Consider the following 18,454-nt stretch of genomic DNA (forward strand, 5'->3'; position numbering starts at 1 on the left):
GCAAAAAGAGGAGGATTGGCAGCAGATGTTAGCCAGGGCTAATCTTCCTCGGAAAAAAAAAAAAAAGTCAATAGAAAACATAAAATGGAATCATGAAACATGCTCAACTGAATCCAAAGAGGTAGAAGAAGAAAACAAAGAATCAATGTGACGAACAGCAAACAGCTAGCAAGATGGCAGGTTTCAATCGCATCCTGTCTATCACCATCAATGGCTGCCAGGGCTGAGGGAAGAGAGGATGGACTGGCAAAGGGGCACAAGAAAACTTTGTGGGTGACAGACATTTTCTAAATCTTAATTGGGGTGGTAGACATTTGTCAACTCACAGAACTGTACTCTTAAATTGGGTGTATCTTACTACGTGCAAGTCATACCTCAATAAACTTTATTTTTCAAAGTAAAGAATGAAAAATTAAAGAAAGGAAAACCTCTACTAACAATGGCAAGGCATGATTAAGAATGCCCTCTCTGGCGCCGGCTCCGTGGCCGAGTGGTTAAGTTCATGGGCTCCACTGTGGCGGCCCAAGGTTTGGATCCTGGGAGCGGACATGGCACCGCTCATCAGGCCACATTGAGGTGGCGTCCCACATCCCACAACTAGAAGTACCTGCAACTACGATATATAACTATGTATGGGGCAGGGGGTGGTTTGGGGAGATAAAGCAAAGAAGGAAAAAAAAAAAAAAAAGAAGACTGGCAGCAGTTGTTAGCCCAGGTGCCAATCTTTGAAAAAAAAAAAAAAAAAGAATGCCCACTCTAAGGCTAGACTGCCCAGTTTCACCTACTAGCAGGTTAACATGGGTGTTACTTAACCTCTCTGTGCCTCAGCTTCCTCATCTTAAAATACCTGCCTTACAGGCCTGCCATGAGTAGTAAGTGAATTAATACATGGAAAGTGCTTGGAGCCCCTATCTGGTACATTAGAGATCATCAAAATGTTAGTGAGTATTATGATTAATAAACAATAACCAGTGTTTCACACAGGATCACAGATGTCTGCTCAAGGGAGAGGCTACTGTCTCTGACCTAGTCAAATGAATGTCTTCTGACTACAGACTATATAAGATTGAATTTTAAAAAATAACTATGGAAAAGGGCCAGCCCTTGTGGCCTAGTTGTTAATTTTGGTGCACTCCGCTTCAGCCACCCAAGTTTGGTTCCCAGGCGCAGACGCAGACCACTGGTCGACAGCAATGCTGTGGTGGCGACCCACATACAAAACAAAGGAAGACTGGCACAGATGTTAGCTCAGGGTGAATCTTCCTCAGCAAAAAAAAAAAAAAAATCACTGTGGACCAGACAGCTCAAAAAACATTCCACCTATCCACTGTATTCTTATTATCTCAAGATATATATTTTTTAATTACTCACTCTGTTTTGGGGGTTAAGATACACTTTACTTTTTAAACTATCCACTCTGTGTTTTTAGAGTCGTTAACTAAACAACTAAATCACTAAATCTTAAATCACTAAAATTACATGAAAAGAGACTAGACGAAAGTCCTGGAAGCATCCCCTCAGAGAAGCTGGCTCCTCTGGATGCACTTAGTAAAGGCACTGCAGGGATCCCAGGATGGAGCACTGCCTCCTCAGACTCCTGCCTGAAAGCTCTGGGCCAGGGCCTGCTGAAGAGCAATCATAATGGTGTGAAAGAAGCTGCCAAGTAATCATCCAGTTAAAAGTATCTGTTCTCACCTAATGGTCTACGGTGAGCGCAAAGAAAGGGAATGCAAATAAAACACATTACCAGAAATAAATTGATAGAAATAAACCTCGTAGTTAGAAAATAATCCATTTCTCCTACATTCCTGTTCCCCTTCTATGCAGTTCAGCCAGTATTTATTGAAGATCCACATGGTGCTGGTGGGGGGGCCAAAGACATGCTCTAGCTCGGGAAAATGGCATGGGAGTGGACTGTTTAAACACAAGGAAAAGAAGAGTGTTAATACAAAAACATGTGCACATTACGAGGGAAGCTGGGAGGAAGGGGGTGACTCACATCAGGCTGCAAAGCTGAGAGCTAAGCACCAGGCATTGCGGTAAATGCTGTACGTATACTTCCTCCCGTAACCCCCACAACGATTCCAAAAGTAGGCACTACTACCTCATTTTAAAGTGGTGAAAGCCAAAGAACAGAACCATTAAGTAACCTCACCTAACACCACAGTGCTAGGATTCAAATCCCGGCAGTCTGAATCCGGGACCTGTACTCACAATGCTATAATTAACTGCCTCTCTGCCAGTATAAGTGCCTGGAAGCCTTCCTCCTCTCGTTACCCACCAGGAAAATGCTCATCTTTCAATATAGTTCATGCATCATCTTCTCTTTAAAACCTGACTCATTCTAATCCCATTCTGCCCTAGCCTTAGGAATTACTAATATCCTCTTCCTGCTCCCACAGCACTTCTGTCAGAGCTTTCTCACTAAGTGTACTTGTCTCTCTCCCCCAATGAACTGATCTCAAACTCCTCGACACCAGAAACTGTCCCAACCACATTCCTTCTACTAACTTTTAACACCTTCCACGACATCACTCATACAGCAGGCAATGTCCATCGAATCAACAAGCACGAGAAGACTCTCCAGTCTTCTTGGGCTTATCATGCATCACACCCAGCGGTTTTCAAAGTGATGGCAGCAGACAGGAAAAGGCTGCCTGCCTGACCTGAGAGCTACCCGAGCTGCCCATCAGGACAACCTGTGGAAGATGCTGACATCACACACACTGTGCCACCAAGCTGCTGCGCCGCCACTTCTTCAAACACTCCACCTGTGGCCTCCTGGGGAGTTTCCTATGACCAATAACCAAGGGGAAAAAACTCACTCTGTTTACAGATGGTTCTAAATGATATGCTGGCATCAGCCATGAGCAGATGGCTACAGCATTACACTGCACTCAGAGATGGTCCTGAAGACCTAGTGGCAAGGGGAAATTGAACCAGTGGGCAGAAGTTAAAGAAGCATGCTTGGTTGTCTGTGTTGTCAAGAAGGAGAAATGGCCAGAGATGCAGATCTGCAGTGATTCACTGATAGTAGCTAACGTTTAGCTGGATGATCAGGAATTTGGAAAGAACAGGAAGGGATGACTGGTGGCAAAGAGATCCAGAGAAGGGGTCTGAGGATGGGCATTAATCACAAGTTATCTGTGTCCTATACGAATGCTCAACAATGACATCTGGTGCAGAAGTAGCTCCCAATGATCAGTGGACAAGATGACCTGCTCTGTGTACATCTCTCGGCTCTTTCCCCAACACTTATTCAATGAGCTCATGAACAAAGACACACAGCAGCAAGGATGGGAGTAATAAATTTCCTCAATGACATGAACTTCCACCAAAGATGATCCAGATTCTCCAATGCTAGGTATCTGCAGGGCATAGCTTCTGCAGTATTTGGCAGTATGTGCTTTCTCCAGCTCTGGATTCAGGAAGCAGCAACGTAGCCGGGAGCCACAGAAAGCCTGGACCTGTGCCCCAGACCCTGGGTTACCGCTTCCTGCACCCTCTCCTCAGCCCCATGCCTCCACACATCAGGGGTCCTACAGGGTTGGCAAGCCTGCTTCCCAACCTTCGTCCCACACAGTGGCCTGGACCTGCCCTGGCCCCAGGTGATATACAGTACTGTGTAAGTTCCTGTAGAAAGGGACTACTGCTCCAGCAACCGGCTCCAGCAGTGGTGCCCTGACTCCTGCGCACCTGCCCATCAACCTTGGCTCACCTGAGGCCTAGAGGTGCATTTTCTATAGCCCTCCCAACACAGACACCACGCCTTGCACCTAACAGGGTGTCCTGACTTCCTCTGCACACCCACCCACCAGCCTCAGTTTGCCTGCACCCTAGATTGCTCCTGCTTGCCCAGTGACTGTGGAGTAGCTGTGTGGCCCAGGCAATCCAGCTGCAACCATATCTGCTACAACACAGTTTAAACCCCTAGCCTTGGGGAATGATCCCTTCCAAATGTGTCCTTCCTTGGGTACTATCCCTCAGCCCTAGACTATACTTTACAGTTCTCTTTCCTGTTTACAGTTATTCTCCTTTCATAGCCTAACAATTCCTTAATATATTAAACTTCTCTTACTAAGTTACCTAATAAATAATAAATTACATACAGTAATTTATTACTATATGGTTTTGTCTCCTGACTAGACTCAGACTGATACACTATGTCTGTTCTCCAACACCACCATCTATGGACTTACTGCATGCCTTATTCACTGTTATGACACAACACTGACCAAGGAGTTTGTTTTATGATAAAAGTGAGGTGATGGACCTATGACCATGGGATTCACTCATCCTGTTACATACTCCATCACTCAGAAGCAAATGGCTCTAGAGAATGGTGGAATGGCCTACTGGGTACTCATGGCACAAAATGGGAGACCTTTGGGGTTAAAGAGCTATCTCACAAGATGCTGCTGTACATATTTTGCACAAATGATCAAAAGATGGTGTCACTTCTCCCATGTCCAGGAAAGAAGGGTCCAAATGAGAACAGCATCTCTCACTTACACTTAATGACCAATCCATGAATTTTTTCTTCCCACCTCCACAACTTTGGGTTCTAATAGGTTAGAACTCTTAATATCCAAGAGCTGAGTACTTGCACCAGGTGATAACAGTTTTAGTATACCGGAAAATAGCCTGACCTTCTGGACTCCTCAAGCCTCTGAACCAACAGGTTAAAAACAAAAAACAATAACTAGGTATGGTGATGGTCAAGCATAAAGAGAATATGAAACAGGTAGTGGAACCCCAAAAAGTATGCCTCTAAAAAAATATGTATTGCTAAACTCAGCTTCCTTCCAAAATGTTGACATGTCTTCCAAGGATCGCAATATTAATGCTGATCAATTTTTTCCAGACATCTGAATTTGTCATAAAACAGAATGAAGAAAAACTAATAAAACACTAACCCAGAACCATATGTCCCTCCGCAAACAAAATTTAGTCAGCTATGATTTTGTTTTTATACATACACATGCTTCTAAATAAAATATGCCTAAAAACATATCAAGAATATATTGGAATAAATTAATGGGGGCAGACTAACAGAATGCCTTCTTGTCTCTCTCAGCATCATTCACTGTCAAGGGCAGACTAACACAAATAGATGGAACATTAGTAGTAGCTAAAAGGAGAAATTACAGAAAGGCAGTAAGTAGTTGGTATGAAGAGCCTGGGACTGTGAAGCCAGAATGCCTGGATTTGAATCCCGACTCCATCTCCTAAGAAGCTGCGGAACCTTGAGAAGTCATTCAACCTTTGTAGAACTCATTTTTTCCTTCCGAGAAAGAGAGATACTTCAAAAGGTATTAAAAAATATTAAGTTTGTTTTTTAAAGCAACACTGAATCCTACGGCTGCTTAGAAAACATATACTTAAAATAAAATACAGTACAACAGTGGTTGAAAGATACTCACTGTTTACCCTTAAGCAAGTCATTAAGCCCTCCAAGCCTCAGTTTCTTTATTTGTAAACGCAGGATTTAAAAAAAAAAAAAACACTCAAAAGGATGCCACAGAATCAAATGAGACAGTATAAGTAAAGTGCTTAATAGAGAGTCTAGCACATAGTAATCATTGAGTCAAAATGGCACCTATTTATTAGCATTAAAATGACAAAATTTTTTAAATGGGCAAAATAAAGCAAGCAAATGCAAATAAAATAAATGCGTGGATAGCAAGATTAAAATCAGAAAAATATTATAAGTAACGTTACTGTTAATAGGAGGTACAATTTTAATGAAGATGTGAAAGTCATGACTCAATATATAAATAAACATGTTGCAATACATAATGCAAATCCATTAATGTCTGCAGGTAAAAATTAACAGAATTTACCAATGTTCAAACAGGGCACCTATCAATCTATAACAAACCAAGTAGACGAAAACATAAATGACAAATTTAAAGAAGGCTTAATTGCTGGATTTATGTTAAGATTTAAACTCCACTGAATATTTCTTTTGTTAAGCTCCATGAGACATTTAGAAAACTGATCAAACAATATGCTACCAAAAAAAAACCCTCTCCATTTCAAAAGGCACAAGTTATACAGGCCATATTCACTTAAAAACAAAAAAAGGGAGATTTATAAAAGGTGAAACCACCTATTTCAAAATCCAATTCACTTCAATATTCAAAGCTCTCTCTCAAATACTGTTACAAAGAAGTAATAAATTTGTAATTACAGTTCCACCAACATTAAACAGTAGAGGACAGAGACAGTCATTAAATTCTCAGTACCTACTGCAGCAACTAGCACCTCGTATGTGCCACTGCCAGCTCTGCTGATCTAGTGATTAAGATGTGGCGCTCTCACCACCAAGGCTTGGGTTTGTTTCCCAGTCAGGGAACCACACAACCCATCTGTCGGTTGTCATACTGTGGCAAGTGTGTGTTGCTGTGATGCTGAAAGCTATGCCACCTGTATTTCAAATACCTATAGGGGACAGGTTTCAGCGGAGCTTCCACACTAGACAGACTAGAAAGAAGGACCTGGCCACCCACTTCCAAAAACACTGGCCATGAAAACCCTGTGAACAGCAGTGAGGCATTGTCTGATAGAGCGCCAGAAGGTGAGAGGATAGCGCAAAAAGACAGGACAGGGTTCTGCTCTGCACTAGACAGGTCACTAGGAGTCGGAATCCACTGGACAGCACTAACAACAAAATGTTAATATATATTAATAACTGGGTTTGTGACAGAGCTACTCAGCCATTATTGCTTACTCTGTAAATTAATGACAAAATAACTAGATAAACTAATTTCTTATTTTTCCTCTATTATAGTCCTGGTTTGCTGCTACTTATCTCTCACTGCTGTCCAATTTACCTGAAACATAAGCCTCCCGAGAGCAGAAACCACTTAATGAGACATTTCCTTGCAACCTGACCGTGCTAAGCCAACACACAAGATTTATGGATGTTCTTCCACTGTTACATCCCATTATCTAACACGTACCCAACACATCAGAAACTCTCAATAAGTGTTTGCTCAATGAATAAATTTGCATTCTTTAAACTACTTCAACTTGAAGTCCAAGCTCCTGACACCCCTTGGGTGAGTCTGGCGTTGGTCTCCACACCTTTGCACACACTGCCACTGACCAGATTCTACTCACTCATTGGACATCAACCCTGACTTCTCTCACCCAGGAAAACACAGGTGAAACTCTCATCCTGAAGCTTGTTCCAAGATCCCTTGTTATGGCTCTCTGTCCCCACAACATGCACTGTCCTCGCTCACTTCCCCTCCCCTTGATGGAGTGAGCCAGCGCTGTCTCTAACCCAGGGCGTGGATCAAGGAGTAGCACAAGTATCTGGGGGCAGGGAGGGCAAGGGAGAGTTAGAGGGGAGAGGACTGGCAGATGGAGGGGGAGGGACATGAGGCCTCCTTTCCCACGGGGGATTTATGAACCCAAAAGGCTGGGAACCTTTTATTCTCGATGGGTTTTTCTTGATTTCCTTCAGCTCTTCAATGCTTTCAATAGGGCAGAAGGCCTACTATCTATCCTAATAACTCTTCAGTAACCAGAACTAATTGATGAATTAACGCTGTTTCTGATTTTAACGTGTTTTTTAATTATCCAAAATGATTAATTCATGTAATAAAAAATGCTGTGCATGTAATATTTAAAACTCCTCTGTTTCGCATTTGTTTAAGGCACTTTACATGTAAGTATTAACACTGTAAAAGAGGTTACAGCTTCTGAATGTTAGAGAACCTCAAGGCCCCATTCTTGGCCTCTCCTCCCTCTACACTCTCCCTCCATCAACCACACCCACTACCGTCCATACACACACAACTCCCAGAGGTTGGTTTTGGGGCTGAGACATCTGTGGTACAACTGTTTGATCCACAGCTCCCCTTAGATGTTGCAAGGTACTCTGAGCTCAACATGTCCAAAACCAAACTTAGGCATCGCAGCCTTCTGTGGCAGCAGCGAACCAGAGCACCCAGGCATCATCCCACCACAAAGAAACAGAAGGCAAGTGGATGCAGCAGTCTTAGCGTGTGGGACAGCCCCACCCCATGCAAAGACTCACACTCCCAGTAAGACACCTGAGCCCCATTCTCCACATCTCATAAGCAGAAAACAAGGAGGCATGCCATATGCCCCCAACGAATGCCCTCCCACACCTGATACCAGTTCTCTATCTGATCCTGCTGCTGCAACCTTTGCCCCTTAAAGACACGAAGCATCTGGAGTAATTCTTTTAAAACCTAAGTCACAGCATATCACTCTTCTGCTCAAAATCCTCCCATGTTCCCATCTTAACATGATAAAAACCAACACTGTTAGAGTGACAGACAAGGCCCTCCATATCTACCTAGAACAGAGGCTGACCAGCAGGCACAAACAGACACTCGTGGGACGTACACATGGCAAGAGACAAATTTTGGACATGGAGCAGTGTGAAGAAGTTAGAGTAGGACCAGTGCCCCACACCATTTGGCAATAAACATACAAATACATGCAAGGGCTTTTTAAAAAAAACATAGATTAATATTGAGTCAGCCCTGGTGGCCTCGTGGTTAAATTCAGCGTGCTCCGCTTCCGCAGCCCAGCTTCAGTTCCCGGGTGCAGACCTATACCACTAGTCAGTGGCCATCCTGTGCTGGTGGCTCGCATACAAAAAGAGGAAGACTGGCAACAGATGTTAGCTCAGGGTGCATCTTCCTCAACAACAACAAACAAAAGAACCCCATAGATTAATACATATTCCAATACAGAAACCCATTACAGCAGGGCAGATTTGGAAGGAAGGGGAAGAGGAATGAGCATAAAAATGAAGCAGGGAAAAAAGGGAAGGAGAAAGGAGACTGGTGCTTATGTGATGTTGGATGTATGCTGTGAACCAAAAGCAGGAGATCCTAAACAAACACAACTAACAAAATGTAAGACCTGTCCCCCAGTTCTAGCCCTTCTGTAGTATTTCCTACCTCAGGGGAAATAGTTTCTGAAATCAGACTCCTAAGAATTGGCTTTGACCCTCCCACATTAATCCCTCTCATCCTCCTATGTATCTTAGATGTGTGCCCCTCTCTCTATTCCCACTGCCACTGTCATTGCTCACCTGGATTTCCAAGTCTTCTACCTGTCTCCACTGTTATCCTGCAAACCGTCATCCTCACTGCAGCCAGAGAGGTTTTCTCTGGTGTTCAAAGCCCTTCAACTGTCTCCAACTGCTCTTAATCAAAAGATTAAAACCCTCAGCCCAGGTCTCAAGGTCCCACGGGGCACTTCCCACCACTCTTCCTCTAGGTCCACACAACAGGGCTGGGTGTGGCACATGGCTTCCCCCTTACCTGGCCTTCCAATAGCTTCAATTCACATGCAGAGCCAGGCCCAGCTTGCAACCTTTAATCTCACCTAAATCTCTCATTTTACAAATCAGAGGAGGACAAAAGACTCTCTCCTGATCACACAGTGAATTCCTGGCAAGGCTGGAAAAACATCCAGGTCCCTAGTCCAGACCCTGCTGTGAGGCCACATCCTGGGACAATCTGGTTTCCATTAGGTAGCCATACAGGACCTCATTTAGGGGGAAAGACTATTAGAAAGAAAGCTTGAAATATTACTTTGGGCTTAATTTTTAATTAAAGCTCACTCTTTATAAACCATTTTGATGTCTTGACCAAGATTTATAAAGTGGTAAATAAAAAGTTTTGGTCTAGAATTTTTCCCTACACATATCCCTCAAAACTCTCCTGTGCCAAGACATCTTTAAATAAAATTAAGTGTTCTACCTTGGAAGCCACTCACTTTCAAACTCATATTACACATACGAATTTTTTACATATAACCGAACAGAAGCACACTGTCCTAACAGGTGTGCATCTCCAAGCTTGCCTGCAAGGTGGCTCTCATCAACGACAGTGCCCTCACAGTCCCCCTGCCTCGTATCCCAGGCCCTACCCTCTCCTTCATGCCTGAGAATGGATAATTAACCCACAGGGGACAGTCTGCCCACCAGAGTGTGGCCAAGGACCCATGACAAGGCCTAGCATAAAAACTTGATCTGGTCCACTTCTGAGAAACATGGACCAAAATACAAAGCGAAATCAGCCAGTAATCGTGAGAAGCTACCAGGAGTAAGAGTTGGAGCCATGACAAGCAGAATCAACAAAGAGGAGAACCTGTGGGTAAGGTGGGCCAGCCAGAAGAGAGGCGCTCAGGGAAGCTGCCCCAGAGAGAGAAGAGCAACAGGACAGGAGGGCGCCAGAGCTGCCTGTCCACAGCAGTTCTTCTCTTAAAGTAAGCTGAGTGGCCTTCTGTTTCTTGTAATCTAAAGAACCCTGAAAACAACAGAGGGCAGGAGGGGGTAGGAAGGGGTGGGAAGGAGAGGGAGAGGCACTGATGCGGTCAGCACTTAGAGGGCTCGACTTCCATCTGGGAAACACAACTAAATGCAGCCCAGCTGAGAATGAGACTTGACAGAAACATTTGTTCTCCTAAACTGGTTAGCACAAAAGTTCCCAGGCCAGGGAATGAGGACTGGAACAAGCCCCAGCTCCTCTAGCTAAGCCGTGGTCTAGGAAGGAGCTCTCCAAATCCTGCAGGCATGGGCTAATTCACTCTTTCTTCTAAACCACACACAGCCTTAGGCCTAGACATCGGAGGGTTTATCTCCTGTGTCACCACAGGACTTCAGCAATGAAGGGGAGAAAAGAGTTTCAATTACTCCAGTCAAGAGAGAGAGCTAGAGGGCCCTTTACTGCTGTGCCAGACACCCAAAGACTGTACTGTGACCCTTGCAAGGGGGAATAACAGATGAGGTGACCAAGAGTGTGACTATTCTTCCCCAGTTCATGGAATCATTAGGGAAAGTTTAAAATATATGGAGGAAAAAACAAGGAGATTTGATTTTGATATCTTCTAAGCATGTCATCAAAGCTCTTTTAAGAGATTTACAGAGTTGCTTCTTCAGCTCAGAATGATTTTCTGAATTTAAAGAGCTGTAAGAAATCCGGATTACCAAATCCACAATGGCTTAGAGGATGTACTGCTTCCTTACAAATGGAAGATCTGAACACTGAATTCAACCCTGCAAGTAGAAATAAGAGTAAGGCAATTCGCCCAAGGAAGACAGGTTCAGCGTGGCTGCAGACTGAGCAGATGGCAACAGAAACCCCAAACATCCACTGCTGCCTGACTACTCAGAATCACTAATTCTGAAGCACTGCTGGGCTATGTAGTGGAAGTCGGTATTCAACTTCCACAACTTCAGAAGGTATTCAAAAGTGAAGATTAGAATCATGCTTTAAGTTTCTGTTACTTAAATATTAGGTGTGAAAACCTCCAGATATTACGCGAATTATCCAGCATCTGACCCTAAGAGTGTGGCTCCACTTTCAAGAGCATCTGAATGAGATGAAATCAAAGTCTCCTCACCACGACAATATACTAAGCCTAAAATTTTAAGGATGAATGTGTGAATCCCAGGACTACCCAGAAATCTGACTTTGTGATCAGATTCTAGACAATATTTGGATCCAACTGATTATGAAAGCATTTTTTTTTTTTTTTTTTTAGATTTTATTTTTTCCTTTTTCTCCCCAAAGCCCCCCTGGTACATAGTTGTATATTCTTCGTTGTGGGTCCTTCTACTTGTGGCATGTGGGACGCTGCCTCAGCGTGGTTTGATGAGCGGTGCCATGTCCGCGCCCAGGATTCGAACCAACGAAACACTGGGCCGCCTACAGCAGAGCGCGAACTTAACCACTCGGCCACGGGGCCAGCCCCTGAAAGCATATTTTATTTGAATGGAATTATCTGAAATAAAAATGGAGTCACAAGGCCTTGGCACCTGTCGTTCTCTCTGTTTAGAACACTCTTACCCAGATGTCTGCATAGCTTTGCTCCTTCACTGCCCTTTGGGTCTGTGCTCAGTGTTACCTTCTCCGGAAGACTTTCCCTGACCCCCTGGCCTAACACTGCAGGCATCATGCCCAGTATCTCACCACTCTACCTAATTTATTGTCTCTTCCTAAGAAAGTGGGAAGGGGGACCTCCATCTGATCATCTGATGTATCCTCAGTGCCAAGAACACTTCCTGACACAAAACAGATCCTCTAAATATATGATTAATGAGGCCAGATCTCAGGTGTGCCCTGACTCGTCCCCACAGCTCTCAAGTGTATTTCAGGATGTTAAACACCAGAATTCTCACTATTGAAACTGAGTTCAATAGCACTAAGCTCTTATCTGCACAATTATGTTTAAATATGACTGAATAAACTACCTTTGGACTGCTTTTGTGTTGCTGCTAAATAAAACCCAGTTTTTAGAAAGTTAAATTCCACGACTGTTAGCAACAGAATTTCCATTACAATTTCTCATCCCCACACATAGATTTCTGATCAGCTGGCTCTTTACAAGAGTCTGGAGGAGTAAGCCCACGAGTGTTTCAATAAATAACTAGGACAATATTGAAACAAACTGTGTTTAACTTCTGGAATGATCTAAAGACTTATTCCTACCCAATCATGAGTTTCCATGCCGTAGAAAAAGGAAGAGAATAATCATTAACAGGATCCTTTTACACTCCAAAATCAGAACTAACTAAATCTGAAATCGACTGGGTACACAAGAAAACATATTCAGGCAATTATTGCCTAAGATGTAAGTTCTAATTCTCCAAATAACCACCCCTCCTCTTTCATAGCAATACTTCTCTTATTTTTGCCCCGTACACTGTGGTCGCTATACCTAGTAACAACACACATATCACGGTGGGAAATGCTGGCCTAGAATGTCTTACTATACTTTTTAGTTTAGTATGTTTGAACATCTGGATTAAATTGGCAAGACTGTCTAAATTCACATGGTAGAAAATTTCTACACTTCAGATGTGATACTGAAATTTTTAGACAACTTAAAAAAAATTCCTAATTCTTCTTCTCAATTGATTCATTCAACACTTACTGGCTATAAACAAGATACTATGAACAAGGTACTAGGCCTTAAAACTTTTCTACCTTCAATAAACTTGCAACTTATTAAAAGTCAATAAATATGCAGGTAAATACAAATGTGTTCAGTGTCATTAGGGATAATTGCTCTAGTTGAGAGAGGGTAAGCTGAATGCAGAAGGCAGCATGAGGTTAGGCTGCAAAGGATGGCTAGACTCTTAGGAGGCAGAAGCGGAAGGAAGGGATGGGGAATGGGACAAGAAAAGAGGAAGCAGGAGAAAAAGCACTTCTGGAGAGCAAAAGTGGAGAGCCAAGATCCAGATATGTGGTGTGAGAAAGCACAGGATAAAGGGAGAAAGGAGAAAGGGACCCAGCTGGAGAGATGTCTTGCTTGGTCACCAGCAAGTGGCACTCCTCTGGAAGGACTTCCGATCAGGAAGACCTGAGCGCACAAGCCCCAGACCCACATTTGAGACTGCACGCCTGGGTACGGCACAAGGCCATAGCTTTGAGATCATCCTCTATCTCTTACTACTAACAGAGAAGGTGCTCAGATGCAGTTGATGAATGTAATTTACATACAATAAAATACACACAAAATATAGAAACATACAATAAGATAAAAATGAAACTGTGTTTTAGCATACTTGTTTTTTTATTAACAATACCAAAAATCTTTTTTTTTTAGGAAGATTACCCCGAGCTAACATCTGCTGCCAATCCTCCTCTTTTTGCTGAGGAAGACTGGCCCTGAACTAACGTCCGTGCCCGCCTTCCTCTACTTTATATGTGGGACGCCTACCACAGCATGGATTGACAAGCGGTCCGTATGTCCACACCCAGGATCCAAACTAGCAAACCCCAGGCCACAAAGCGGAACGTGTGAACTTAACCACTGTGCCTTTTTATAGCACAAAAAAATCAGGAGAAAAAAATTTAAGGAGACTGGTGTGACTGAACGTACTTTATTATTTTTTAAAACCTTGGTATAATACTTTCTGTTAAAACCAGGTCTTTAGAGCACTACAAATTATTTAGAAAGCTGGTTTTACTGGCAGTCTTTACTGAAAAGGTCACTCCCCTTTAAAGACAGAGCTAAATGGAAGAACCACATCATTGGCTGCACTTGGCAAATCATGCCAATCAATTTTCAATCCCACCAATCAATCATGCAAGGATTTTCGCTGAAATTCAGCTAGTCAATTTTCATCTTCTTCATCAGAGATCAGTCTTACACAGTAATCAGAAGGGATATTTTTGTTTGTTTGTTTGTTTTGAGGAAGATTAGCCCTGAGCTAACTACTGCCAATCCTCCTCTTTTTGCTGAGGAAGCCTGGCCCTGAGCTAACATCCGTGCCCATCTTCCTCCACTTTATATGCGGGACGCCTACCACAGCATGGCGGGCCAAGCGGTGCCATGTCCACACCCAGGATCCGAACCGGAGAACCCCGGGCTGCCGAAGCAGAACGTGCATACTAAACGCTGCGCTACCGGGCTGGCCCCTATATTTTTTAATAAATAAAAGTTCAAAACTAAATGTTACAAGCAGCTTTTAAATAGGCTAAAAATCCATTTCCAAGTTTAAGTGTGCAGTAAGATGACTATTTACATATTCTTAGCAAAAAATAATAATAATAATAATGGAGTCAACACTAAACATCCATTTTCAAAACACTCTCTCTATGGCCAGAGTTCCTTTCAAAAAGCAATTTTCTACACATTGTTAAAATGTCACCTTTACCTTGAGGGGGCAGACTAAGTGTTTATTTTCTCAAAAATACTGAATTTCCTAGGTAGCTTTCTCCTGACAGGCACTTACAGAAAAGGCACTTACTACAGCAAATTTAGACCGCTTGTCTTCATGTAAAACAAAACACTCAATTCACCTTCAGAATAGGCAATGATCTAAATTTTGCCACAAGATAACCAGCAATGTTCTGTATCTCGCCAAGTATTTTCATAGTTACTCCTCATCTCATTACAAAACACTGTCAAGATTTACTGCTTTGTAAACGTCTCAGGCTGATCCCTTATGTGCTGCTGGCTTTGATTAGTTGCTATAAGAACTTCTCCATGCATCGTGTGGTAAATAAACTTCACATGTGTTCTTTCTGCAATCCTACTCTATCCAAGAATCTTTTTTTTTTTTAAATTACAGTGGCTGCACCATCACTGGTTAAATCTAGTTTTTCCACAAAACTCTGTTTATTAAAGGAATCATTTCAGAATACATATGCTCCAGGATATTCAATGGCTCACAAAAAAAAAAAAGTACTCAATCTGAATCTAGCAAAAAGCATATGCTGAAATCTGTTTAGAAACACCTGTTTCTATCATCTCAGAGCAAACTCCCTACACACCATAATTTATTTTTTTCAAATTTTCTGCAATATTTTCTATGTATACTGCAAACGTATTTGCTGACAAAGTAATGTACTTATTCTGTTGCCATCTTGTTTCCCGTGAATTATTTCAGCTCTTTTGCCTCCTCCCTAGTGGAAGAGCAAGCTCTTCCCCAATGGTCTGTGCATATTTTCTTTTAGTATTAGGTAAGTGTGGCCAATGTTGCAGAATGGCTTGACCAACTCCACAGCTGAGTGCTGTACTTTTGTTCTGGAAGTCGTTCTTGGGAGACCAGCCCAGAGAGCCTGTTCCACCTGTCCTTTCCAAAATGTCGTATGCTCCTAATTCTCCATATTAAATGTCTGTACAAATTAGCTGTAGTTCCTTCTGAAACTGAACCATATAGAAATCTAAGTTAGAAACCTCAGAAGGAGCTCATCCTTAAGCTTAATGAAATTTTATAAAGTACTAGATTGAGCAATGCAGGACTTTAAACCTTACCACAAAATTTATAGGTATTGTTTCTCCTCTGGATGCTTAGTTTGTAAATATTTTGCTGACTGTAAAGACTATATACTTTTTTTTTTTAAAGATTGGCACCTGAGCTAACAACTGTTGCCAATCTTCTTTTTTTTATTCCTGATTTATCTCCTCAAATCCCCCCAGTACACAGTTGTATATTTTTTTAGTTGTGGGTCCTTCTAGTTGTGGCATGTGGGACGCTGCCTCAACGTGGCCTGACGAGCGGTGCCATGTCTGCGCCCAGGATCCAAACCGGCAAAACCCTGGGCCGCTGAAGCAGAGTGTGTGAACTTAACCACTTGGCCACGGGGCTGGCCCCCAAGACTATATACTTTTCTTCCCTAAAATCTCAATGCAAGATAATCCCTTTGGACACGGTTCATCATTAACAAAAGTGGATATAACTCCATGTTTCAAGTAATCTGTGCGAGTTGACTCTTAGTTCTGCTTAGGTCATTTTCTTAACTTCATTATGTGGTTAACAAAGAGCTTACGTGGGAAGTAGTAGCGGTGGTTCTGCCATCAATTCTTTGCTGTTTCATACGCTTTCATTATTGACGTTATCTTCAATCCAGGGTTTCTTTGAAGACTACCTATTTTGTGAGGACCAGTTTAATTAAAATTAGACAGCAAACTTCATTAATGTGCTTCGTGCTCATTAACTGCTATAGGCTTCAACACACTCTAAGTGAACAAACTTCCTCCCCTGCCTCAGGATACCTCAAGAATCATGAACATGACTCTGAAATACGGATCAAGTGAGGGTGCCAGTCTCAATCATACACTAAACATCTGTAAAGGGCAATGTCTTATTTGAAAACATAAGGACCAATGTGTTCTTCCTGCATCACCAGGGAGCGTCCTACCTACTCCCAGTGCACCTCTCAAGTGCACCACAGTTTACAGACCCCTGCAGTAGGCGACGGGTAGTCTCTGACAGGGTGTGACCAAAGGAGAGACAACCATAGATTTACAAAGTTGGAAAAGACCTTCAAGATGATCTAGCATAATCTTCCTACCTGACAGATGAGGAAACTGTATCCAATGCACAACCACATACAGCTGGCCTGAGATCTTTAGACAAAAGCATCTTTTGATAAATTAGCCAGCAAACAAACCAGTTATACCTAAGGACTATTTTATAATATGGAAAGAAGAGTTTAGTCTAAATATGGACAAGCTGAGTTCACTTACCACAGATGCAGGGTTGGGGGTGAGGTCTCAACCATCAGTTTAGCAAGTGAGTACATCCACAATGTTCGAGATTTATTGATCAACCATTTGAGTGTCTAACTATCATCAGAAATCTCTACCAACATATGCTGAAAATATCAAATGTAAGTCTGAATTTGAGAGAAAGAACTGGACATAGAATCATCTGTATCAAGGTGAGAGTTGGTGGGGCCGGCCCGATGGCACAGCGGTGTGCACACTCCACTTCGGCGGCCCGGGGTTCACCGGTTTGGATCCCAGGTGCAGACCTATGCACCACTTGTCAAGCTGTGCTGTGGCAGGCATCCCACATATAAAGCAGAGGAAGATGGACATGGATGTTAGCTCAGGGCCAGTCTTCCTTAGCAAAAAGACGAGGATTCGCAGCAGATGTTAGCTCAGGGCTAATCTTCCTCAAAAAAAAAAGCTGCGAGTTGGAAGTGTAGGAATAAGTGAGCTCGCCAAAGCTGGGAGGGTAAGCAGCACAAGAGTCAGGAGGAGAGACAGGACAGCACCGGACAAAAGGAGGCAAAAGAGAATTCCAGAAAGGTGCATACAATCAAGGTCAAATGCAACAATCTCAAATGTTATCAGGATTGAAAAACAACTACAGGATTTGTAAAGATAGGGTCACTTAATGACCCCTATGAAGGCTATTAAAGTGGTAGATGAAAAAGCTGGATAAGGGAGTAAAACAGGAAATGAGGATGAAGGAAGTAGAAGCAACCAGTATTAACTAGCATTATTAACTAATATTTCAAGTCGTTTGATGGCAGTGAGTAGAACAAAGAGAGAAAGCTATCTTACATGGTTAAGCAAGGTTAAGAGAAGGACTGAAGGGGCAAGGGAAGATGGGAAAATCAAAATCTGAATGCTAAGGAAAATAGCTCAATAGAGGAAGAAAGATACAAGACCCAGGAGAGAAAAGACAGAGAGGTTTTGAATAGACCTCAAGATAACACACTCACACATAAATTTTGCAGTGATTTTCCATAGGTTTAAGATACTCACTAAAATCTATCAGTTAAAAACCCCTGGAGTACAGGATTAACTTTGGAAAAAAGGAAAAAAGCTTTCTTCCAAATTAAAAGACAACAGATTTCAGAAAAAAGGGATGGGGGAAGAATTGCAGGAGCCCATATCAACTGGCCTGGATCCCAGAACACATTTTCTGAGCATGTTACTAAGTGCTGAGTAAGCCACAGAGCGCAAGAAAACATTCCAATAAACCAGGGATTACAATCCAGTCTAAGTGCTGTGGCCGAGCTAAGGACAGGCACCAAAGGAACCTAGAAGAGAGGCAACAGCCTGGCCTAGGATAGCGAAGGCACGCTTCCTACAGGGACAACACATGACCTCCTCTTAGAGAGGAACAGCAGTTAACTGGGGGAAGAAGCGAGAGAAACACTGCAGAGGAAGGAGCACCAACAAAGGCACAGAGGCGAGGAGGACATGG

At 42.7% G+C, this 18,454-nt stretch overlaps 1 protein-coding gene across 2 annotated transcripts in view; it reads right to left on the reverse strand.

Annotated features, from left to right (window-relative positions):
* Nucleotides 1-18,454, reverse strand: part of FAM193A (family with sequence similarity 193 member A) — a 178,284-nt gene that overhangs the window by 146,894 nt on the left and 12,936 nt on the right. The window contains exon 2 of one of the 2 annotated variants that reach the window (XM_070264037.1): nucleotides 16,281-16,379. The exons of the other annotated variant lie outside the window; for it this stretch is intronic. Within the exon in view, the coding sequence (XP_070120138.1) occupies nucleotides 16,281-16,328 (48 nt within the window). The 5' untranslated portion in view covers nucleotides 16,329-16,379. The remainder of the gene's footprint in view (nucleotides 1-16,280; nucleotides 16,380-18,454) is intronic. 2 annotated transcript variants of the gene reach the window in all.

The sequence above is a fragment of the Equus caballus genome, chromosome 3 (genome assembly GCF_041296265.1).
Source record: "Equus caballus isolate H_3958 breed thoroughbred chromosome 3, TB-T2T, whole genome shotgun sequence".
Classification (NCBI taxonomy): domain Eukaryota; kingdom Metazoa; phylum Chordata; class Mammalia; order Perissodactyla; family Equidae; genus Equus; species Equus caballus.